The sequence below is a fragment of the Pseudorasbora parva genome, chromosome 19, assembly GCF_024679245.1.
Source record: "Pseudorasbora parva isolate DD20220531a chromosome 19, ASM2467924v1, whole genome shotgun sequence".
NCBI classification, from domain to species: Eukaryota; Metazoa; Chordata; class Actinopteri; order Cypriniformes; family Gobionidae; genus Pseudorasbora; species Pseudorasbora parva.
The window spans coordinates 31,599,174-31,625,274 of NC_090190.1; the positions used below are offsets into that span (position 1 = coordinate 31,599,174).

At 38.0% G+C, this 26,101-nt stretch overlaps 2 protein-coding genes and 1 long non-coding RNA gene across 6 annotated transcripts; 1 reads left to right on the forward strand and 2 right to left on the reverse strand.

The window, feature by feature from the left end:
• Position 1: 1 nt before the first annotated feature.
• Positions 2-21,448, reverse strand: si:ch73-347e22.4 (uncharacterized). 4 transcript variants are annotated; one of them, XM_067426460.1, is made up of 5 exons: positions 21,236-21,448; positions 17,053-17,170; positions 11,142-11,456; positions 10,773-11,069; positions 2-10,683 (listed from the first exon to the last, which is right to left on the reverse strand). In XM_067426460.1, exons 2-5 carry the CDS (start codon positions 17,134-17,136, stop codon positions 679-681), a joined length of 10,701 nt encoding a protein of 3,566 aa, XP_067282561.1. In that variant the 5' UTR covers positions 17,137-17,170; positions 21,236-21,448; the 3' UTR covers positions 2-678. The 4 variants fall into 4 exon arrangements, with proteins under 4 accessions (XP_067282561.1, XP_067282563.1, XP_067282562.1 ...); XM_067426462.1 differs by lacking the exon at positions 10,773-11,069; XM_067426461.1 differs by having other exon boundaries at positions 10,974-11,456.
• On the forward strand, positions 20,993-26,101 carry LOC137048339 (uncharacterized). Its single transcript, XR_010899387.1, has 3 exons — positions 20,993-21,158; positions 23,199-23,318; positions 24,284-26,101. It is a non-coding gene; the product is annotated as an uncharacterized lncRNA (long non-coding RNA).
• apoea (apolipoprotein Ea) lies at positions 22,849-25,160 on the reverse strand. The gene is made up of 4 exons (XM_067426464.1): positions 25,048-25,160; positions 24,655-24,805; positions 24,230-24,517; positions 22,849-23,334 (listed from the first exon to the last, which is right to left on the reverse strand). The coding sequence occupies exons 1-4, from the start codon at positions 25,088-25,090 to the stop codon at positions 23,022-23,024; spliced, it is 795 nt and encodes a 264-aa protein (XP_067282565.1). The 5' UTR covers positions 25,091-25,160; the 3' UTR covers positions 22,849-23,021.

Below are 26,101 nucleotides of genomic sequence, written 5' to 3' on the forward strand. Positions count from 1 at the left end.
AAAAAGTAGTATGTTTTATTTAAAAACAAAAACAAAATCTGACTACAATGAAAAGCATATAATTTTTAAATGGATCTTTTCAAAGCAAACATTTTTCTCAGAAATATTCTAATGTTTTCAAGAGCTACATATTTTGTTAAAATATACAGTATGTCTTTGTCCCATTCAGACATATATATATGAATGCTTTAGGTTGACCTATATTTAACCATCTCTCAATATTACAAAATTTCAATGTGGAATGTGTTAAAACATGTATTCATACATTTTTAACAGGGGATGACTAGGAGGTTGTGGAGTTATGCAGTTTTATGTATAGCTATTTACAGATCTTGTACAGAAGCAAACCTCTCACTGAAGGCACAAATCAAGACGATAAATGGGCAGTACAGAGGGCATAGTGACATGACCGCTGTAGCACAGTCTCTAGGAATGACTAGCAAAAACAACCTTTTAAACTCAATGAACCTAAGGGCTCAAAGAGTATGTTAGGTATGGTGATGCTCCTTTTTTTCCAAGATAATCTAAAATACATGATACACATTTTTGCAAATATTAGCTTTAAACATGCAACAAAAAAAAAAGTGGTACTGTAAAACAGATAACAGTGTCAACACTTCTTATAAACATTCATTTTAAAACGTAAATAAGTGAGAAACTATCTACCTTCCAACATTATCAATGTACATATGTATCGCCCATTGCATGAAGTATGTAATGTTCATAAAGGCTTAACACGCTGCTAAGTTTCTCAGTGCAGTCTGCACATTCAAAACTCTCCAGAGACTCTTCTTCTTGAGCAGTCATTTCTACCTCCATATCAACACTTGTCTCCACAAATCTAGGTCTTCGCGAAAGCTTGCAGCTGTAATTATGTTCACCATTTTCCATCTCTTTTTCGCTTTCACTTAAATTTAGATTGGTGGTTTCTTGACCTGCTGTGGTCTGAGGTAGATGTGTGCTGTCAGACTGAGCAGTGATTTCACTATTTGGAATTTCAGGAGTGATATTCTGAGAGTCTGAGACTTCCTCTTGTTCATCAGGGTCCAAATCAATGACTGGAATCTGTACTTTGCGACTCTGGGGCACATAGAGCCTGTCAGGGTGGGAATAGACATACAGGCTTTCATCATTGGGTATGCCATCAAGTTTGAGGTTTGATATATGATTCCTTCGAGTGGATGATGATGTGTCACAAGAATTGGACAATTTTGAGGTAGGTACTATTGCTGGAGTCTTTGCATCTCTGGAATGCCGTATCTGATGAGCATAGAGCAAATCTCCTGTTGAAAAGCTAGATTTACACCTCTTGCATTTGTGAGGAAAATCAAGGGGCTTTGATGGGATCTCAGGGAGGGTCGGATGTGCGTATGTGGTATGCGTTTTCAAGTGTTCCTTTAAGACTCTTGTATTTGTGAATGACAGATTGCAAGGGAGACAAATGTGAGAGGTAGAACCATTGTGCAGAAGACTGTGCTTGATTAAGTTAGCTAAATTACTGAAAGTCTTAGAACAGACATCGCATTTGAGACTTTTACAAAGTTTATGAGACTCACATTGGTGAGCATGTAAGCTTGCCTCCTGAATGAAGGTTTTGGGACAGAGTGGACAAGCAAATGGTCTCTGCCCAGCATGGTCAATCATATGTTCTTTAAAGGAGCTAAAGAAGCGAAACTGCAGATTGCACTGATTACAAGAGTAACAGCGGCTTTTTAGGCGATGGCGCCGCTGATGTAACCATAATTTACTCCACCTTTCAAAGAACTGTCCACAATGTCCACAGGTATACCTGAAACCAGGAGCATGCATTTGCAGATGAGCACTCAAAGTCCTGTACCGCTCAAATCTCTGACCACAACGTGGACACTTGAACTTCCAATGACTTGGAGTGATTTCAACGCATTCTAGAGGGCTACTTGTAGATGTACAGTTAACATGAGAATGAGTGGGTAATTGGACAACTGGCAGCTTGACGGGTGACTGGGTAGAATACGTTTTAGGAAGTTGTGAAAAATCTGTGTGCCTTGTTTGTGTAGGTTCCACATCCATCAATTTAGGCAGTTGTGGGAGTTGTTCTGAGTTTGTCTGCGTTTGAGAATTCAGCTGAAATCCTGCACTTGGTAGAGTCTGGGATGAGCTACACTTCAAAGGGTAGGTAATACCTTGCATGATTTCAGAGAGTGATGCACCACAAATCTGCTCCTCCCCACTTGACTGGCAACAAACCTCACAATGAACATTCATTTCTGAATCCTTCTCATAACACTGTCCACAGGAAAAACAAATGTATGGGGGAGAGCTGGTGTGTGTTTGAAGGTGAAGGGTGTATTGGCACCATTTCCTGAATAGCTGTTTGCATATTTGGCACTTGAAAAATACTGGTGTGTTCACTTGACCATCAACTCCTTGACTTACAATAAAGCCCTCAATGTTACCGCTTGCCCCATCGTTCCTCCTTGCAATGCAAGTTTTGGATGCCTGGTGCAGCCTAAGTGCAGACAGAGTACTGAACCCATGACCGCAGTGGAAACAGGAGAAAGGGGTCTCGCCGGCATGGTCCTGAGAATGCTTTTTTAGGGCCTTCAGCTGGTTAAAGCCCTTTCCACAAATTGAACATGCATATGGTTTAACAGGCCAGTGACTTTTTTCATGAGCTGCGAGGCTTGATGGTTTCCAAAACTTCTTCCCACAGTCTTTACAAGTCAAGGGCTTCTCCACTTCATGCGATTGCATGTGATTCTGCAATTTGATGTCGTTTGCAAAGTTTTTCTTGCAAATAAGGCACCTGTAATTGTTTGGGGTCTCTGAACACACATCTGATGAAGTATTTTTCATGCTCTTAATGTCCTTCTGTGGTTTACTGTTTGTTTTTGATTCCTGCAGGTGAACTTCAAAATGACGTAGCAAAATTTCTTTCTGCAAGAATCTTTGGCTACAGCAAGGACAAGGAAAAGAGGTATCCTGTTTATGTACATTACGGTGACTCTTGAGTTTAGACAGTTGAGCAAAAGTTTTTCCACAGTTCTTGCATTTGTAGGGTTTGTCACCTGTATGAATGCGTTGATGGATGGTGTATGCTGTAATGTGCCTAAAGGAAACACCACAGTATTTGCATGTTAGAGGTTTCTTCATTATTTCTTTAGGCGTGGATCTCATTGTTCTCTTATTAGACACCTTGTTTAGCATTACAAGACATTCCTCACTGTCCTGTGTGAAGCCATCCACTTTCTGTTCTGTCGATGTTTGAAATGCATTTTCTATCTCAGATATGTTGTCAAGTATTATTTCCCTTGACATTTCCACATTTGGTCCATCTGTTTTCTGAGTACATTTTAACTCAATGTTGGGTTTAATTTTTGTATCCAGAAAAATGTTTTCAGACTCCTCTTTGCCCACATTGCTAGAAATTAAGTTACAAATTCCACTAGAGACTCCACCAGAGATTCCAGTTTTATCATTAACTGCAAATAAATCTTTTACATTTGCTTCAGCATTGTGTTCATTGTGCTTGTCTTCTTTCATTAAATTGGAGTACGGGTAAGTGGAAGAACTGCATTGGACCTCTGTTTTTGGTGTTATCTGGAAGGTCTCTACAGTTATTGCCGGGATCATTTCTACACTGCTTAGCTTGGTTTTCACATCCTTTTTCTCTGATGTGACTATATTATTTTGGTCATCAGTGGAGCATTCATTAGTTATACTAAACTCTTTCAGTAAACTTTTGGCTGGTTCAGAACAATCTTGTCCCTTGTTATTTTTGGTTTTTGTTGTTAATCTTTGAAGTTCTTCTTGTTCAGTTACAAGATCAGGGACTGGTTCTTTCATTTTTCGTCTCTTCCGACCACGTTTTCCTCCTTTCACTACTCTAACTTTTGCCTTATTCTCAATCTTTATATCCGCCAGGGAATCATCATCTAGAATAGCAGTTTTTTCACAGTGTTTCTGTTTCTTCGCTGTCCCGGGCTTAGGCAATGATTTTTTTGCCTCCTCATTAAAATCATTTGTGGAGTTTTGAGGAAGGGAATGTACATCTGCTTTTTGAAAACCTTTGACTGATGGTTCAGGAGTTCTGCTGGATACTCTCAAGCTTGACAACCTTAGGCTTTTGAAGTTCTTCCCTTTTTTATGCTTGGGTACAGGGATGATTTGTGTCATGTCACCAGTAAGACTCTGAAGGGATTCTGAGGGATCAGTCCCCAATTGTCTAGTAACAGTTATATTTTTCACTTTCACTACCTTTCTCTTTTTGAGTTTTTGGACAACTTTCTGCTTCACTGGACTTGCTGCTTTGACCTTATTTTCTGTGCTGTCCTGACATGATGGGAGATCTGAGATCTGGACAGATGGAGAGATGTTATCTTCTAAATGTGCTATAGATAACGTTTGTTTCTCGTTTTTAATGGAGGGGGGTCTTCCTCTTCTTGGTGATTTTCGCTTAGTGTACTGGCCTTCACAATCAGCAGGTTGCATGGAACTGGAAAGAGTCTCTGCGCTTTCCTGGCATGAAGAGAGATCTGAGATCTGGACAGATGGAGAGACGTTATCTTCTAAATGTGCTATAGATAACGTTTGTTTCTTGTTTTTAATTGAGGGGGGTCTTCCTCGTCTTGGTAATTTTTGCTTAGTGTACTGGCCTTCACAATCAGCAGGTTGCTTGGAACTGGAAAGAGTCTCTATACTGTCCTGACTTGAAGAGCGATCCAAGATCTGGAAAGTTGGAGAGGTGTTATCTTCTAAATGTGCTATAGATAACTTCTGTTTCTTGTTTTTAATTGAGGGGGGTCTTCCTCGTCTTGGTGACTTTTGCTTGATAGTGTACTGGCCTTCACAATCAGTAGGTTCCATGGAACTGGAAAGAGTTGCTGTGCTATCCTGACAAGAAGAGAGATCCGAGATCTGGATAGATGGAGATGCATTATCTTTTAAATGTGCTATAGACAACTTATGTTTCTTGCTTTTATTTGAAGGGGATCTTCCTTGTCTTGGTGACTTTTGCTTAATAGTGTACTGGGATTCACAATCAGCAGATTCCATGGAACTGGAAAGAGTCGCTGTGCCGTCCTGACAAGAAGAGAGATCCGATATCTGGACAGATGGAGATGCGTTCTCTTCTAAATATGCTATAGACAACTTATGTTTCTTGCTTTTATTTGATGGGGACCTTCCTTGTCTTGGTGACTTTTGCTTAATAGTGTACTGGGATTCACAATCAGCAGATTCCATGGAACTGGAAAGAGTCACTGTGCCGTCCTGACAAGAAGAGAGATCCGATATCTGGACAGATGGAGATGCATTCTCTTCTAAATATGCTATAGACAACTTATGTTTCTTGCTTTTATTTGAGGGGGATCTTCCTTGTCTTGGTGACTTTTGCTTAATAGTGTACAGGGATTCACAATCAGCAGGTTTAATGGAACTGGAAAGAGTTGCTATGCCATCCTGACAAGAAGAGAGATCCGAAATCTGGATAGATGGAGATCCGTTATCTTCTAAATGTGCCATAGACAACTTATGTTTCTTGCTTTTATTTGAGGGGGATCTTACTTGTCTTGGTGACTTTTTCTTAATAGTGTACTGGCCTTCACAATCAGCAGGTTCCATGGAACTGGAAAGAGTCTCTGTACCATCCTGACAAGAAGAGAGATCCAAGATCTGGATGGATGGAGATGCGTTATCTTCTAAATGTGCCATAGACAACTTATGTTTCTTACTTTTATTTGAGGGGGATCTTCCTTGTCTTGGTGACTTTTTCTTAATAGTGTACTGGCCTTCACAATCAGCAGGTTCCATGGAACTGGAAAGAGTCTCTGTGCCATCCTGACAAGAAGAGAAATCCGAGATCTGGATGGGTGGAGATGCGTTATCTTCTAAATGTGCCACAGACAACTTTTGTTTCTTGCTTTTATTTGAGGGGGATCTTCCTTGTCTTGGTGACTTTTTCTTAATAGTGTTCTGGCCTTCACAATCAGCAGGTTCCATGGAACTGGAAAGAGTCTCTGTGCCATCCTGACATGAAAAGATATCTGAGATCTGGGCAAGTGGAGAGGTTTTATCTTCTAAATTTGCTATAGACAACCTCTGTTTCTTGCTTTTTATTGAGGGGAGTCTTCCTCGTCTTGGTGACTTTTGCTTAATAGTGTACTGGCCTTCACAATCAGCAGGTTGCATGGAACTGGAAAGAGTCTCTGTGCTATCCTGACATGAAGAGAGATCTGAGATCTGAAATGTTGGAGAGGTGTTATCTTCTAAATGTGCTATAGACAACCTCTGTTTCTTGCTTTTTATTGAGAGGGGTCTTCTTCGTCTTTGTGACTTTTGCTTAATAGTGTACTGGCCTTCACAGTCAGTAGGTTGCATGAAACTTGAAAGAGTCTCTGTGCCATCCTGACATGAAGAGAGATCTGAGATCTGGACAGTTGGCGAGGTGTTATCTTCTAAATTTGCTATAGATAGTTTCTGTCTCTTGTTTTTAATTGAAGGGGGTCTTCCTCGTGTAGGTGACTTTTGCTCAACAGTGATTTGGCCTTTACAATCAGCAGGCTGCATGGAACCTGAAAGAGTCTCTCCAAGCCTTGTATGACACTCAGTGATGTCTAAAGAGCCCTGGGTTGACACATTTTCAACAAATGGACCCAAGTCTATTTTTTGTGGGCAGGTTGATTTTCTTGATTTCATTACTAGTTCTTCTGAAATAATGGCTATCCTCTGTGTGCTATCAGAAATTGGAATTTGTGTGTTGTTCTGAAAATCAGAGGCAATTCCGTTATTATTAGATATATCTTTTGGGTCCTCTTCTTTAACTGTTTGAGTTAACAGGCCTGCAATCTTGCTCATCTTTCGCCCACCTTTTCTACTCTTTGTTTTAGGTTTTTTTGTGGCTTTGCAGTCTTTAATTCTACTCTCTTCCTTGAATTCATCTTTTTCAGGCTGCTGTGATCCTATAGCTTGATCATCATGTATGTTACAGATATCTTGGATTTGTGTAAAAGTGACCATGACACCTGCCTCATCTGATCCAGTGTTTTTATCTTGAGACAAAGAAACATTAGCAAATTCATGCGTTTCTTCAATTGTCTTGGATTTTTGAGCTTTCTTCTGCTGGTCACAGCTTTGTGCTTCCAATGGCTCAAAATGTTCAAAGGCTACATCCCGCACAACAGATGGTGCATCTGACATTTTGTCCTCTCTGTGAGCCAGTTCTAGGATATTGCTTTGTTTATCTTCTTTTTGTACTAGCTTCTCTTGTGTTTTCTTTGCCTTTAACAAGCTCTGAGTGCATGTAGCATCTTCAGTAGTGATGAAAACCTGTTTTTCAACAGGACTTTTAGCTGATTCATTCTCAAAGTCTGTTTTTATGCAAGAGTCGTGTGTTGCATCCTTACCCAGAGGTATTAGTTGAGGCAAAAGTTCTGACAAAACTGTAGGATGGTCCTCTGGTTGAACATTTCTGACTTTTAGTGTTGATGTTTTCTTTTTTGTGAGTTTCTTTGTCAATTCATCCGACCTTGAATTTGTGCTTCTATTTGAAACAGAATATTCTTGCTGCACAGTAGCTGGAAAAGACTGTTCTCTAATACTGCTGTTTGCTTGGGTAACATGTGTTTTGCATTTAGTGACCTTTTTAGTGAGTCTTTTCGTCTTCACTTTTATTTTATTTTGGTTTGAAATATCGGAATTATCCATTTCTGTAGCTGACACACAATCAAATGGATGGAGTTCTTGTTGCATTGATTGGTCAACTTCAGGTGGATGTACTGGTTCAGACATTTTCTTAGATTTTTTTGGTGGGCTGTGAGCAAATGAAGTTAAAACACATCCAGTGTGCTGCAAAGGGGCTGTAGAAGTCTGCGTGCCAAAAAGAGTTGCATGGCTGTCCTTTACTTCCTCTGTAATTGCATTTTCCACAGGTCTTTTTTCTTTTAAAGTCATCTGTGAATTAGAGGCCACTATGTTTGCACTAGGTTTTGAGGTTATTGCAACAAAATCTTCATGCTGTTTTATATTGAGTATTTCTTCTGCCTCGGTTTTGGTTACAGTCTTTTTTCTTGGCTTTTTCAGTGTACTGGTTTGTTTAACACTGATTGAACAGTCAATCTTTGAAGGTGAAATAGAATTTTCTTGAGTCACAAATGCTAATAAAGAGGTGTCTTCGAACAAATTATCATCTAAGTGGGTGTCATTTGTATTGTTTCTAGAAAGTTTTTTGGCTTTAACATTCTTTTCTGAATTTGAAACCACAATAGATGCAAAATCTTCTGAAGGCAGTACAATAACATCTTCCTTTTGGCTAGTAGTGGATGTTTGTTCCTCCATAAATTTGATATTTGTCTCTCTCCATTTACTTGATGTCTTTTCTGTGTTCATTAGGCTGACACCTGAAATCTCAGTTACTGTCGAGTAGATTGAATCAACTAAAGAAATGGACTCATTCAAATGAGCTGTTTCATAGTTCTTACTGACTGTGTCAAGTGTTTTTCTTGGACTGAACCTTCTCATAGTTGGTTGCACAATGCTGTCATCAGATTCGGAGAGTGGATTCAAAACACTTTGATGAGCGGTTGTTTGGTCAACTGTAGGTACTGCTTTATGTTTAATATCTGACAATTTATTTTTCAGAGACTTCCTTACTGACTGTGCGTGCGTGCGGAAAACAACTGGAGACTCAACTTTAATTTCCGCTATTGGAAGAGAATCTGTTTGCTTTAGAGTGGCTAAAGAAGGTTGTATGTCCAAAAGAGTAGTGTCACAGTCATCTGTTCTATTAGGCTTCCTAACAGATATTTTTGCTTTCACAGTCCTTGTATTGGAAATCCCCATCTGTTTCTTAGTTTTTGACAATGGTAAGGGAATATCCTTTTGGGGGGATTTTGTTGCCTTGTTGATATTTACTCTTTTCTTTTGCCTTGATTTCGTTGGGTTTTTCTGAGGGTTTAGAATGTTTGAAGATTCAGTCACTGAGATTGAAACAGAATCTGTTTGACTCACAGACTCTTGTAAAGACTGACTATTCAGCAGACTAGTTGCATGCTCATAGGTTTTGCCTTTAGAAGCTTTAATACCATGTCTTCTCACCTTCTGGTGCTTCTTAGAATCCATTAAATCTGTCTCAACTTCTGAAAGTGTTGTGGGATCATCATGCAGATCACTTTTGCTTTGTAGTGTTTGCAGAGCATATTTTTTTGTTTGCAATGTAGATTTTTCTGGACTGCACTCAGCAATACTGGACTCTAATTTAGAGATGGCCTGTTTGATTATTGTTGGGTTATGGTCTTTCAAAAGGGTGGCCTCACTAACCTGAAAATGTGATGTACAGTCCTCTTTTGAGGTCAAGACAGCACCTTGAGGCAAACACTGATTGTCAAGTCTGGTAGACTTTTTTGCTTTTAAACGCAACCTTGTTTTGTTCTTCAATTTCCTTCTAGAAACAGCCTTCCTGTTGGTCATGGCTGTTGATGGTACTTTTACCTGAGAGCAACTTTGATCTGGTTTTTGTGAGGTCTCTGCCACTAGCTCAAGGTTTGTCATCTGCAGTTGTGAATGGCATAGTGATTTGCTTCTAGATGAAGGTGGGTTTACTTCATTTTTAATTAAGTCCTCATCTTTCACTGCTGTACTGCAATGATTAGTCAATGAAAAGTTTTGATTAGTGTCTTCACATCCAATTGTGTCTGGTTTGACAGCACTGTCTGATATTTCTGATCCATACACAGAGCAGTCATCTTTTTTTGAGTTGTGTGTCGGTCCATTTAGTTCCTCAAGTTCAGATTTTTTTCTTTTTCTTGATTTCTTATGCTTTTGCAATGCTTTCTTTAGGTTAGGCTGAAAGGAGCAATCGATCCTCGACGTGGGAGAACTCGGAGCTGCATGAACATTCTCAGTAGGTGGAGGAATACGGTTTTCTGAAGTAATGTTGAGAAATATCTTTTCAGAGTTTTGTACCTTTTCATCACAAGGCAGAAGAACTGCACTTGGATTTAATTTGCCACTTTCCCATGGTTCTATCTTAGAATCCTTACATTTATAATCAAGGTGAATTTTGTTGGCTATAACTGTTTGATCTGGTGCTGTCTCTGACCCTGAAGAAAAGTTCTGAATTTCAGGGGCAGATCCTGTTTCCAAAGGATCATGATCCTGGTGTTTTAGTTTACTGCCAAAGTAAAGAGTGTCGGGAAGACATGCAGCACTTTTCTCTATAAGTGTAGTCTCAGAGACATAAAGATCACTTGTGTTTACTCTCTTGTCTTGCACATCATGCTCGAAGGAATGATCCTGGGAATTAATGAAAGTGTTTCCATCTATAACCTCTGCTTGGTGAAAGTCCTTTTGAAGATCAAGACGATGAAGACCATATACAGAAGAACCTTCAAGAACAGCTTCATTGTTTACTGTTGCATGTCTGAAGCAAATATTTGTGCCCCCAGTTTTTCTAGGACTGACATCTCTGCATGTCTTGGGTTCTTGTTTTGGTCCCTGGAGGGTGTGTTCAATAGACTGCTTGACTGAAGGAATATCCAGGAACTCTTCACGTTTCATAAAACCTTCTGATGATGAAAAGGGGGTGTATGAACTCCTATTAAAGTCTGGTAAAAACCTTGGCTCATTTTCTCTGATTCCAGTCATTCCAAGTTCCTCTGTTCCTAGAGATGTTCCAACATCTAATATGCTTGGTTCATCATTTTCCCCCTACGAATAGATGAAATATGACAATAAATTAGTTATTTGTTCTTTGATTGCTTGCATGATGTTTTATTTATTTTTTAATACACTCCTACCATTTCCAGAACATCTTTCTTTTTACTGATGCCACCTGACAACATTGAAATAAAGGAATCTGGCTCTCCTTTCACTCCTTGACCATTCTGCTTCTCATTTAGTTTAGATCCTGCTATCTGATAGTGGTCCTTTAATGTAAATTTTGCTTCAGTTTCAGATCCTTTATATACAGGATTAAAGCCCATTAAGGGGCCACATACATCCATGGATAAAGACTGTTCCATTTCCATTCCATTACTCATCTCTAAAGAATCTTTGATCACTGATGTCCAATTACAGTTTCCTTGGTCTTGGTCCTGTGAAAGAAATAATGGAGGTGACAATGAAGAAATAATACATTTTGAGTATGCACTGTAGAGGTCACATACCTTTTCTTGAGGCACATATTGGGCACATTTGGGTGGAAGCATGTGTGTGACACTAGCTGATGCTTCACACAAAGGGTCTTTCAGAAAATCACTTTTTTCCCTGCTCTCCACTACCATCTTTTCATCCACTGCAGTGCCAGGTTTAATGTGACAATTATTATTTGGAGAATATGAATATTTAACAGAGCTTGTTGTCATTTCCGAGGACGTTCCATGGTAATCTGGTAACAAAGCTTCAAATGCACCACTCATACAAGATGACAGCGATGACATGGGTTCTCCAGCAGCAAAGCTGTCTCCTATCAAGTCATGATTCTAAAAAAGAGAAAGATAAATAAGTTCAGAAGGGAAGAGCTGGATGCAACCTAATAATGTTGCTATTAAGTCTCACAATTAATACATCACTTACCTTTGGCTGTGTTTGGAGCCAGGTACTGTTGGAGAGCTCTTCTGAGGCCTCATTTATAAAACTTTGCATATGATTTGCGTCAGAAGTGGCGTACGGATGAAACATAGGACGGGCGTACGCACAGAAATATTCAGATTTATACACAGCGCATACACATCTTACGCAGTTTTCCCTTAATAAATCACAATCAATGTAGGCACAATCAGCTTTTTTTTCATGTCACACCCAAATGTCCCATAATAGTCTGTGAAACTCTCACAACTTAACATTCATCGATTGCGAAATCATGGCAAACACAGAGAGGAAATCAAATATGCATAAAACATGACAAGTAACCGTTTTATTTAATTAATACAGTATCATTTATATCACTAATCACTATTTTGTGCAATCTTAGTAAAGTGCCCGCAGGATTCTTTATTCTACATGTTTTAAAGGTTCACAGTATAGCAGTTTTTCATTTCTAAACTGTTTAGCAACAGAAAGTGCATAGTCCATTTCATGACTTAATAACTGTTTGTTTTATATTTAATACTGTAACGCTGTTTTCTTTCACGCAGTCTATTGTATAAAGTGCCATTTCAAATAGGCTACTGAACTGCAGAGCTGGTGCATCATATCCACATCGCTATGATCAGATGCTTTCGTTCTGCTGCCACCGCTGTCAGTTTTGGTGTGTATTTATTTTATTACGGAGAGAAAAATTTGCTATATTCTATCGAAACGCTTCTCAGCAACGCAGATGGCATCATGATGTTAAACAAGCTCTCCGATTCAATGTTTCTTGAGTAGGCTACTAGATTTTAACTTTGCCTATTTTGCAAAAAAAATGACTCTTGTCAATTTCCTTAGTGGCTTCTTTGTAGCTGAAGCCAAAATGAGTCCACACTTCAGCTCTGTAAACCGCGGAGGGGATAATTATATCGTCTTGTGAGGTTTGCTAATGCACACACATTCACCTTGCGCTTCTCTGGCTCCGTGTCAGTTCTATAGCACTGCCATCTAACAGTTGGGCTGTATACAGTCTGGTTTAATTCTAACACAAAGCCACGAATCTTGGATGTAAATAAATAAATATCGATACAGTGTTTTTGCAGACTGATCTCATGAAATGGCGTATGTATGACACGCCAATTCGTATGCCATTTTGGCATCCTATGAGGAAGCATAATCGCTTTTTAGCGTGTTTATCAACGCCGTTTCATTCTATCCCCCTACACTGCCTCTACCCCTAAACCTACCCGTCACACACACACAACCACTAAACCTACCCATCTCAAGAAACATTCTGCATTTTTACATTTTCAAAAAAACTTTATTTAGTATGTTTATAAATCCATTTACCTTACACACCTACACATATTCAGACACATTTTGAACGCGTAACTCAAACTCTTCCCTAAACCTACCCATTTGTGTATTATAAAAAACAGGATATAACAGGCAGATACAACTGCAGGCACAATTTATTCAGAAAGTACAAATATTCCAAGTGTTCCGAGGCCAAACGATTGATTTGTGTGAAGAAAATCCCCAAAAGCGATCAGAACGTTGAGTCCATCCGTCAAAGATTAATTATAGATTTCAAATATTGCAGCCGGAAGAAACATCACGTCAGCTTTGACAGCATTGGCTGTCGTGTGTCTCGTGACTAGGCATGTGCCGATATCTATCACGGTATATGATATTATCACGATATTGAAATAAGTTGCAAAAAAGTGTTGTCATAGCATAACAGCTTTAAGAACTATTTTTGTAATATAAATAACTTAATGTTTAAATACAATAATACAATGCACCAAAAATAAATACAGCTCTGGAAAAACTTAAGAGACCACTTAACATTGAGAAATCAATGTTAAGTGGTCTCTTAATTTTTTCCATAGCTGTAAAAGTACAATTTTCAAACAGATTAAAGTGCAAAAGAATTAGGCTATAAAGAACAACAGGTAACAACTACAACAAGGTCTCATTATTTAATGCATTAACTAAGATTGAGCAATAGCTACATTTGTTACAGAAAGTAATCATGTTTTTGTTAATGTTAGTTAAGAAATACTGATCATTGTTAGTTTTATCTAAGGTCCATTAAAAAAGTTATTTTGATTTTGATTTTAATGTTCAATGTTTTTTTTTAGTTTGACAATATATAGCTTATTATGATCGACTCTGAAAAGGTGGGATGGTATTGTGTGGAAAGAGGGAATGGTTTGCATAAATAGGGGAGTGTCATTAGGTGCATTAAGATTAGCGATACCAACAGCAGCAGTTACAGCGGTTCTGAGACATGTTCTTGGTTCACTGTTTACAACAGAGAGATTAGATGAGGGATGAGTACAGCGAATGAGAGAGCTATGAGTGGCGTGCAGCAGAGATCGCAAATCATTCAGCTCTTCAAACCAGCATAATTCAGTGTTGAAATGAAAATAAATGTTATTCTGCATGATGAAATATTTTGCAAACGTGATAAAACTATTTGTCCAAATATGCACGCTACGCTGTTTGGCAAGATGAACAACGCGCCGACGTGATAAGAGAACGTGAACCACCCACGAACATGCGATGCGATATATATGTGTAATTCTAGATCGGGGTAAAAGCGAAGGGGTTTGAGGCTTCATAGTCTCGACCGCGCATCTGAAGCACAGAGCGACACGCGCTGGGTTGCCGTGACGATCTGCGCTGTCACGCCCGGCAGCTTAATCTATATTTGTCCAAATATGCACACGGTTTCACTAAGAGCCTGAAAATATGCGGTTTAGTGCATGTCTGTGACCACAAATAAAACGGAGAAGACATGACTCTTGATTCTTGTTGATATTTCATCAAAAATATTGTTCATTGGCCTACAGATCGGTTATTTTGCACTCCTGACATAAATTAGATAGTCAACGCTTGCAGGTTCGGCGTGCGATTCCTCAAGTTAATTTTACTTTACAGAGCCTTTGAGGCAAAGGCTTCCACAGACGGCGCTGGTTACAGCTCGCTCGGCGCCCTTAGGTTACTTCGTATCAGCATAACGCCTAGCTTTCCTCCTTGACTTTTCCGCACGCTGCTTCCAAAACTTCCCCACGACTACAATAATGATGGAAGACGAGTGTGGTGTGGCAAGCAGCGGGGCGAAGGACCGCGAGAGCGGGCCGGTGACGAGTGGTAATGAGTACCAGCTGCGTGACGCACCGGTCTCGTCTCGCGGCCAAGTGACGGGAGCATAAAAGGAGGAGCCAAGGCAGCGGAAGACGAGAGAGGACCAGGCCTGGATTTTATGTTGGGTTTTGTTTAAATTTTATTATGTATGTGTGGGCAGTCGTCCGTGAGGGGCTGCCCACGTTTTATTATGTGTGTTTGTGGGCAGTCGTCCATGAGGGGCTGCCCGCGGTTTTTACTTTCGTTTTGTTTATTTATTTGTATATTTAAGTTTGTTGAACGTTCGCCGGTTCCTGCCTCCTTCCTTCCCATCTACAAACTTCATTACAACGAGCCTGACAGAAGTGACTGTCTCATGTATATTAACTACATTATCTTGTATGCATACTGCAGTGCAGTGATTGGACTGAATGAGCTTTATGTCATGTTATGTTATGTAATATATATCGAGAATCGCTAGGAGTGGTCGATGAGCATTTGTGACGGAGCACTAAGCTTTTCAAACCGGAAGAAAGAAAGCGCTCTGAAAAATGCAAAAATAACTATTTTTCACATATGAATACAATTAATGAGTACCCTTAGTGTTTTCAATGATGTGCAGCCGATACATATCTGTTTACATCTCAAAATAAGTTTTTTGGGGTTTCATGACCCTTTAAGTATTTGGTGCTGTGATGAACAATGAGATTACAAAAAACGAATGGCTGTTTTAAAAACTTCACTGGCGGGTTACTTTTGTTTGTGGGGTTTCCAGGGTAACCGCTGCATTCTGCAGTTCATCAGCACCCTCTGCTGTCACGGAGCAGCACCTCATTAGCGCGTCTCCTTCACTCATTCATGTGCTTCTCATTTACATCTGAACGCGTGTCCCTTTGACACAGAATACAGCGGGGTTGCGCATTTAAACGGTTGATGGGCAAAGTATTCTTTTATTTAAAAAATAATCATTTGTTAATAAATTATTATTTACGATATTTTGAAGTGCCTATTCATTATCGTGATATATCGCATTACGTCTACACGTGACCAATTGCGTCATTACGTCAGATTTGATTGTAAAATGCCATTGGCTCTCGTGTGTCTCTGACCGATCGTGTCATTCTAAATTTGTCGTATGTATCATTTGAATCAGAAATATGAACGAGTGCATTCGTGTTCTGTTCACAAAGGGGTGCGATCATCATTTCAACAACTAAAACATTAAAATCAACTGTTCTTCACATGAAGATATCGTATGACTTCTGAAGACTTGGAAAGAAACATGAGTTAATTTTATACTTTTTTTGGTCAGTTTTTGCAATAAATACGTGACTCTACATTTATTTGCCTGTTACATGTTTTATATTGTTGAGAGTGGGTATGTTTAGGGTAGGAGTGGAGTTAGTTGCTCCAAAATATAAAATTAGGCTATAAATATTAATTCTGTGATATCAGGTTGCCAGAATCACAAGGCGTAGACATATACGCGGAATCACACGGCGTAAACATACACGTAGATATGATGGTTTGTTTGGGCGTAGACATACACGCGGAATCACACAGCGTAAGCTGTGACGCAGATCACTCAAAATGCGTACAGATAACACGCCACTTAGCTTTAGAAATTAGCGTGTATGTTTACGCAGTCATGATGCCATGTTGGTTTTTGAGAATCGATACAGAATCGCCAAACAAAATATTGCGATACTCATATGTATCGATATTTTCTTACACCCCTACTATATACCTCCCTAATTATCTATCTATCTGTCTATCTAATTGCATCTATATCTGCTCCGCCAGACAGATACATTGAAGAGAATATCAGTTTTGTACATTATTTCGTTGTGTTTACCATATTATTTATGAGGAATAATTGCATAACATGCCAATATTATTGCAGAACATATTTCATTTTTCTTTTTTGCAAATATGTGGTAATTTGCATTTCGGTCAATTTTTGTTTGATTTTGTTTGTTTTACACTGCAGTATGACAGGTGTTCGTGTAGGCTGTTAATTGTAAGACTTGCTTTGTTAAGTCTTCATGTTATTTATGAGAGGCAGTATTGCTATTTCTTTAACATAACGGTCTACAGTTTCACATACTTTCATGTGATTCTTCTATCTGCAGACGGTGTCGCCATTTCTCATTTCACCTGTTTTTGTGCGTACGCCTGGGTCAGAACTTGCGTGAAGGACCGCACATTTTCCCGTCCATTTTGCTTTTAATAAATACCAATTATTGCATAGAGAGCGGTGTTCGCTTTCTTTTGTGCGTACACAACGTTTATAAATGAGGCCCCAGCTCTTTCAACATAATTCCCCTCAGTTATTACTTTATCATAATGTAAATAAATACAGTTACTGTTACCTACCTCCTGGCATTCCCCTGCTATATTATAGGGAACCCCGCTGTTGTGGCTTCCGTGTTTATTCCATGGTGGTAACTCGCCGTCCATGGTTGATCTGATTTAAAATCCTCTTATAAAATGCCTGTAAGGGGAAAATAGTTTAGATTTAGTTTAAAGTAGGGATGCACCGATAGGATTTTTTCGGGGCCGATACTGATTTTAACAAACAATTATTGGCTGATTCCGATACTGGTCACTAGCACTCTTATTTGAAATGTTGTCATTAAAATAGATAGTGTTTTGATCATGTTTTAAATCAGCAAAGTAAAAAATAAAATAAAAAATACAAACATTAACTTATAGTCTACTAGTTTATTGCAGCATTATCAAAAAATTTCTAATAAACAGGATGGATCCATTTAATATTCAGCAGACACGCATAAATACATAATTACAACAGAACAATGATACATATTAAATAAACAGTGCTTTTTAGGTAGGTTTAAGAGTTTCCACAGAAATAAAGTAAACAAATGTTAAATAACACTGCATATTCTTAACTGTATAAATTAAATACATATTATTTTTATTATGACAATAGATTTTGTCAAATAATGGTAAAATGCTCATGAAGTGACTGGACATGAGGTTCATGCATTCATGTCCTCATATTGAGGCAGCAGAGGCTGAAAAACACTGCAAGTTTCTGTGTGTGAGGTAAATGAAACCGTGCGTCTGCGCCATTCATTCATTCACACGGAGACACAGAAACATGCAGGATTCATATTTAAGTCTTTTTGCAGCTTTATATTCACAAACACTAGAATATATTGCGATTTGATTTAAGTGCATTGACCTACGTTTTATTTACCATCAAAACTTTTAAAATTTCCTTGACATTCCTCCTAATGCAGTAAATTCCATTTTTATGACTGGATTCCATCTGCTTTTTCTGCATCGCGGAAATTAATCCTTATTAGACCAGCACGATTAATTCAAAATCGAACCGCAATTGTGATTTGCCTTATGCGCGATTATGAAAGCGAAAAGGCTGCAATTTTAAATAAATGTATGCCCAGCATGTTAGTGAAAAGCGGTTCTGTAATCAGTAGTAAACTCTGCTCTGTCTGAAAGCACTGCGAGTTTGAACCGCTGCATGCGTTGGAAAAAGCAAAAAAGACAGTCTGTTTTAACTCACTTCATATCATCAGTCGAAAGACAAAAATCCATATTATAATTATAAAATTACATTTAAAAATATTAAATTACTCGTATCGTGAAATAAGATTTTGGTCATCCCAACCTGTTCAGAAGCAAAAGATTAGTGAATGATAATATGATTGATAATGTGATCTCTGTAAGGATGTTCACACTGGCATGTAGTTATTATAGCAATAAGAGGAGGGAATGGTCAAAAACCAGCGCAGGATCATGCTGGCCAAGTGCATTTTTAGTAAAAAATAAATCAAACAATGATTAATAAATTCTTAAAATTTAAAGTATATTCTTGATGATGTCATTCTAGATCAGGGTCCTTAGAAAAAGAAGGAAAAGACCATAAACATTACAGATAGCCTATTGTTTGAAGTATAATTTAAAGGGATAGTTCACCCAACAAATGAAAATCCAATTGCTGTAGTTTATATCACAGAATTCTGACTTTATAACTGGCAATTGTGAGAAAAAAGTCACAATTCTGAGATAAAGTCACAATTGCTCTTTTTTTGTGTGAAAATAACAAAAACAAAATAACTCCTCAGATAACCCAGTCAATAATGCCTGGCATTGTATTTGAGCTGAAACAGTGAATACACACCCTGCAGAGCTTTGCTAGCGGATTAATAAACTCAACCAAACTAATCCTATATGAAAAAATCAGATATAGACAACAGAAAAGTAATCTTAAAACTTGCATGTGGATCCACACATGAACATGAACTGGATTTCCTTTAACAGCTGATACACAGGGAACTAAAGCACAGATCATTTACAACATTCTATTTAAATCGTGATCTCATTATAATGCTACATGACAGATTGGTGCAGCACATCTTGCACAGTGATTACAGGCATCACTGAAATGTGCGCTTCTGTTTCACTTTATTTCGCCGGTCTGGAAGGCGTGCTGACTAACGCTAACCAATCAGACCTCAGTTATCGCCCAAAATGCCACAATAACCAATCAGAAAAATAGAGAAATATATTTTTTTAAAGTCGCGGTCATCTTTTCATGGTCAATTGTCGCAGTCACGTTCCAGTACTCGACCACTGTTGTCCTTCCCTACCCAGGACATGACATTAAAGGAACACGCCGACCTTTTGGGACTTTAAGTTATTCACTGTATCCCACAGCGTTAGATCAGTTCATACATATCTCTGTGCGTACCATAACTCTGATGATATAGAATGATATTATGCAGCACCTGAAAATGGTCCCCAGTAGGGCTGCACGATAAACCGCATTATACATGAAAACGTATATCGCGATTTGGCTTATCGTGATTATCAAATAGCAAAAGGCTGCGAATATCTTTTATGTGCAATTTGTCAGTGCAGGACGGCTCTGTGATCAGTAGTAAATGCTGTTCCATCTAAAAGCACTGGAAGTTTGATTTGCTTATAACAAGCATTTGAAAAAGCAACATGCGTCAAACATCTTTCCGAACAAAAGCATTTAGTCATGTTTAACCAAAGCGATTTAATCTGTTTATTCAGCTCACCGATAGTATGATGTTCATAGCTATATCGATTTCCACATGGATTTCCGTGAATGAGGTGAGTACTTCTGCAGCATGTACTTGGAGTTCCCTGTGCGAGAGCGCCCTCTGGCTGACGGAACAGCGTTTACTACTGATCACACCAGTGCTGCTCTGAAAAGCTGCGCATGCAATTATCGCAGCCTCTGCTAAATCACATGTGATTTTATCATGATTTTTTGTGCTGCCCTACTCCCTAGTACGTGCAAGCAGGTTGTCACGTTGGTTATGTTGACGGAAGTTAGCCTATTTTCAGGCACTGTGTAATATCATTGCGCCGCTGCACCCATGGGACGGCAGCAAAGTTCCTTTATTATTACGCACGAATGAGAGTATAGTCCTAGCCTTGTCTGGCTATCACCATTGAGCATTGGTCTGGGAGTCTGCTCTGTATTTTCTACTGCACAAGAGGCGGGATCAACAAGCATTATTTGAACGACTCTGTATGCAATTGGTTAGTCCTTCAACCAATCAGAAAAAAAAAAGAAGAAAAAAATTCCGTTATTGATAAACATGAGTGCTACTGTTGTTCATTGATTTGCAACAGTGCATAAGTTAACATCTCAAAAAATAGTTTAAGGGTTTCATGACCCTTTAAGTGTCAAACTGCTTGACGAAGACCTTCAAATTTAGCAAATGACTACTCCATAAAGTTATAATAGTCTCATTTAATTTATTTAATTATATTCTCCATGCCTGCAACTTCTGTCATTATATCGTAACATTTTCAAGTCTGAAACTGCCCCAACATAGCCAACATACCTCTATGGAACAGAGTAAGGAAGTAACGGTAAGCCCAATTTTAGTAACATCTTTTTCATCCATGTAACTATATTTTATATACAATTTTAGATTTCAGTAATGGAAATCTAAAATATTTTACAGTGTGCAAACTGATAAATTAATTCAACAATTATGATTCTTGTAAATGTACATTTGTTGATGCCAGTCTGTATACAGTCAAAGTTACTTGTTTTGGCTAAAAGGTTTCTATTAATTATGTCAAATTAAAAATAGCAAAATTTCAAAAGCAACTTGAAATATTCTAATAGTGATTTTTTTCACCCCATGTTCATTTCAAAAGAACACGAATGAACAGAACTAAATTAAAAACACGTGAGGGGGTTTATTCTGCAGCCGAACATAAAATATGCCCAAAAGGCGTATACTACTAGTGCACAAACAGTATTTCGAAAGTTTTGCTTGACCAAGTTTGTTTGTTGGTCGCGTCTGCACCTTAGCTGTATGCTAACTTGCAAACAAAACCTTATTTAATAATAAAAAAAAGAAAAGAAAATGGCAACGCGATTTATATGGGTGCCCTGTTAAAACCACGTTTGTCGTCTGCTCGACAAACACTATAAAACAGTTCTGGTAGGCATTTTTTGTATTCTTTAATAAATAAATAAGAAAAGCCACAGGGCGAAAACACAGTGGGCTAGTGCACTTACCGAGAGGTCTGCGCGCTTAATCCATGTCTCGCTCGCGGTCATTTATCATTTGCTGTTATAAGTATGCCCGTTCATCTCAGAGCGTTATTACTGAACGAATATTAATCTCATGTATATTATATTTTGTGTTTAATAAATTTGCTTATGTTCCTCGTGGTGGTCTGTTGTGGGGTCCTGGTGTATCCAAACACAACATCCGTAATAGACCGGAAGACCAAGAGGTGGTGTGTGAGACTTCTCGCGATTTCAACTTGGGAGTGCATATTCATAGAATATTGGAAAATGGGGGAAAAAACGCACAACATATCGTATTATATTATAAGGGTCGATAACAAATGATATTTGATGAAAAGGAGATTTTAAATCTAGTTCAAAAACGTTCTAAATTGGAATCTTTGTTTTTACATTTAAACATGTCGTGCCAGTCACATGACCTGATAGGCCTACATTTACCCACAAAAATATAAAAATTACTTAATTCAGAAATTAAAATATGTTTATCATATATTTTGACACTGTCCAATCTTGGATATCTGACTTGAGGCTTGTGTTGAGGACAGTCTTGTTTTCAAATAATAGGAACTCTACCGCTATTTCTCCAAACATTGTTACCCTGCAGGGAAATCTAATAGAGCGCGTGGCTGAGTATAAGTAGGCTACTTGGGGCTTTTACTTGATGACCATTTGACTTTTAAGGCTCATATCCAAAATTTAGCCCGGAAACTTGGGTTAAAGCTAGGGTTCTATTTTAGGAATAAGGCCTGCTTTTCTCTTGCAACAAGGAAGAAATAGTTTGAGGCTACTTTCCTGTCTCTTATGGACTATGGTGATTTTTTATATATGCACACCCCTAATAAATATTTGCACCAACTTGATTTAGCTTATCATGGTGCACTGAGATTTATTACAGGGTCCAAACCCTTTACACATTGTTGCATTCTGTATAGTCTGGTCCAGTGGCCCTCCCTTGCCCAGCGCAGGCTAACCCAGTGGCGTTTGTTTATATATAAATCCATCATTGGGGCACTGCCCCCTTATTTATGTAGGCTTATGTCCTTCAAGGCCAGCACTCGCTCTCTGCAGTCTAATGATAATCTCCAACTGGTTGTACCTAGGGCTCGCACAGAGTTAGGGAAGCAAGCATTTAGAATTTCTGCCCCATCAGCGTGGAACCTGTTACAGAATGACTTAAACTTGATAACTTGGGTCTCCTTTGGTCAATTTAAGAGGTTAGTAAAGTACCGGGAAGCAGGCACAATGGACATTTGTCCCTGCTTCCCAAATTAGTAAATCTATGGTGACAATGGGATTTTTTAAAATATATATATATTTTTTAAATTTAATTTAATTATATATTTCATTTTTGTATGTTCATTGTATTTATTATATAGTATTTTATGTGGAACTTTTATTGCGGCTTTCTTGGTCAGGGCTCCTTCGCAAAAGAGACTTGTTCTAAATAAGGGTCAAATAAATAAAAAAATAAATAAAATATTTTTTTTTCCTTTTTCAAATAAACGAACACATTCGTCATTGACCCATGTCATGTGCATGAATGAATTAACTAATGTGCATAACAAGGATACTCGTATTCATTGGTACCTGCTGTTTTTATTAAGCTTTACAATACACAGTCTACATCTGTAGCTACATACATGTAGTACTAATGGTGGGTATTCACTTATTGCCTTTACATTTCCAATACCTTCATTTTTGTAAGCAAAGTTACAAAGTTAAAATAGGCAATTCAATCATTTGTCTGAGACCTCATTCTTATGCCCTTGTATTAATAGCCCAGTTGCTTCTGGACTTCAGAGACGTAAGGCTCAAACCAATTTTGTAGATGCTCAGCTTTTTCCTGAAGAGTGTTACGCATATTTTCTGTGGTCTTCTCAACTTGCTCTCTGAGGTCCTGCATTTGTGATTCCAGTTTCTCTTTTATTCCTTCACCCTGGCTTCTCAGCAGTTCTCCCAGAGTTGTCAGCTTCTCTTCAGCACGCTGTTGCATTGAAGTGAAGTAAGGCTCAAGACGACTCTTCACATCCTCCACACTCTGAGCAGCACGAGAACGAACCTCCTCAAAGTATGTGTCCATTTTCCTTTAGATCAGAGGACAAATTGCTCAAAATATAGATGTGCATACATTTTTGTAGTATAACTTTCTATATGCAATATTTTTTTAAAGTATTATAAAATAGTCCATATCTATGTTATTAATACAGTTGTGTTATTATATTACAAGATTTTTCCACTTTAAACTGAACTTATCATATTTCACATCATATTTTCCCTGAAATTAATCGAAACTGTGAAAATATCGAAACCAAAGTTAAAAGCTGTTTATTTAATGTACATAACTGATGAGGCATATAAAACAATGAATCCTATGACTATAGTGATATAAATAAGAATATTAAGTTATTTTGTTATTAATATCATATAAGTTAAGTCTCAATAAGTTAAGTTTGCTTTATGCACAAAAGTTTGGGTTAGATTTTTGTCTTTGAAAATCTCTTGCGCTCACCAACGCTGCATTTATTTGATCAAAAGTACAGAAAAATAGTAATATAGTGACTTTTATTTAACATAACTGTTTTCTATTTTAATATATTTTAAAGTGCAATTTAATTATGTAAGAGCAAAGCTGGATTGTTCATCAGTCATTATTAAAGTTATAATCAAGAAATGTTTCTTATTTTATTATTCATGTTGAAAACAATTGTGCTGCTTAATATTTTTGTGGAAATGAAGAAGAAAGTTGAAAAAACTGCATATATTTAAAATATAAGACATTTCTTACATTACAAAAGATTCCTATCACTTTTTGAACCAATTGAATGTATGATTGCTAAATAAAAGTAGGCCTATTCATTTCTACAAAACAAAACTGTAAAATGGTAGTGTAAAACAGTTAAAACGGTAGTGTACCTTTTATAAAAATGGACCGAAAGATATGCAAAATGTCATGTAGTTAAGCTTAATACCATGACTTACTGGTTGATCTCTTGGATGTCCTTGTTAAAACGTTTCCTTAATTTCTTGGCATAGGTGTTGACCCTGTTCTTGAAGTCTTCAGCGTTCTGTTCCACCATAGTCTGGAGCTCCTGGGTGTATTCAGTGACACGATCCTTAGCGTCCTCCATGTGTGTGCGGAGTTTGATGGCCAGCAGTTGCAGATCTTCATTGAATCTCTGGGCAGCTTCCTGCGCATACGGGCCCAGTTTGGAGTGCAAGTCATCTCTATACATTTGCAGCTCCATCGTGGTGTCACTGATCAGTGTGCTGCAAAGAATTTGAAATGAATTTCAGGATCATAAATCAGCTTTCTTGAAACTGGACTTCAACAGTTTTTCCGCATTTTTGCAAATTGAGCTGCTCAGATGTTTGCTCTGCGGTGAAGTTTTGTAGCATTTACTCACTCTAATTCTCTGGCGAGCTGGGTGGCCTTGATGTTGTCCCTCATCTCCTCGGCCCTAGAGGTCAGCTCATACACACGGTTCCAGAACTGATCCACTGCCTCTTCCCAGCGGCTTTTTGGCTCATCCTGAAATAGGAAGCGCCCCTGGCAGCCTGCAGAGTCAGAATAGAGATAAAATACTCTTTAGCGCTTGGAATATTGGTTAATGTAGTCTGTTGTTGTAGGTACGGTCAAGGTCTCAATGAATGAAAACCACCACATAATTCATTAAAATGATCTAGCAAACTAATTCAAGTTCTAAGCATATGCATCAAATCCAACTATCAGCCTCTGTTGAATTAGCATATGGTTAATAAACTATTTGTGAAGATTGGCAGAGTTGATTGTCGCTTACCTGAAATTATAGCGAGAGCAAGGATTACAGCCACACACTTCATGATTGTTTTTGGACAGTACACCAGACAGATCTTCCAATGTGTTCTGTAATGAGAGTTTTTGAAACAGCTGGTATTTATATGACTTGGATCACAGTCATGTTGATAGTCATTATGTGACTATGAACAGGTGAATTGGCAGCCTGTGTCCAAAGTTCTTCTCTTCAGATACTTGTTTATCGCAGTATTCCGTTCCACGTTGCATGATTAAGGTTCCAAAAGGACAAGATGTGCTATAATTCAAAATTGTTTGGTTAAAAATGAGTGTAGTCCATTGGTTTAGGTTATCTTGCCACCTAAGTGAAAACATAGAACCAATGTCATATTTAAACATCAATGTATGTTTATTGAACACAATTGAAATATGGCAAATTCAAAACAATCAAAGAAAGCGAGAAGGGCAGAAAAGACCTCGTCTAAAAAAGGGAGATAATAATGAAATTCGTAAGTAAATGTTAAAAATGGTAATATTTCATTATTATACAACAAGACATTTGCTTTGCATGATTCAAGGATCAGAGCTTATCGTTTATCTCTCTTTTAGTTACCATTTTATCACTTTGTACTTCACATTCAACCCATTTGGAATGAGAATTGTAATGCTTAAAATGTAGCTGTAAGTGTTCTGCACTGTAAACCAAGATCATGTTTGACCATGTTTTCTTCTGTCTATTATTGGCTTCTTTTTACAGATGGCTTAATTTTGGCTTAATGTCTGTTTTACAATTAGCAATCAAGAAATGTCGTTGTATTTTGAAGTAACTAAAACATAAGACGCCATGTCAGCAAACTGCTATCATCTTATACAAGAGAGAGTGAGTCTATTATCTTGAGCATTTCTTACATGAAGTATTTGTGCAAGAGGGCCGTGATAAAGTGATTTTGACTCACGTATAGTAAATAGATTAAATAATAGGTTGCTTTGATAAAGATATCTGTGTAATAGGTCTAAACAAAGTGCACTGATGCATTGTAATTTATGCAATTGACATTATAAGACTCATTGCCTGGTTA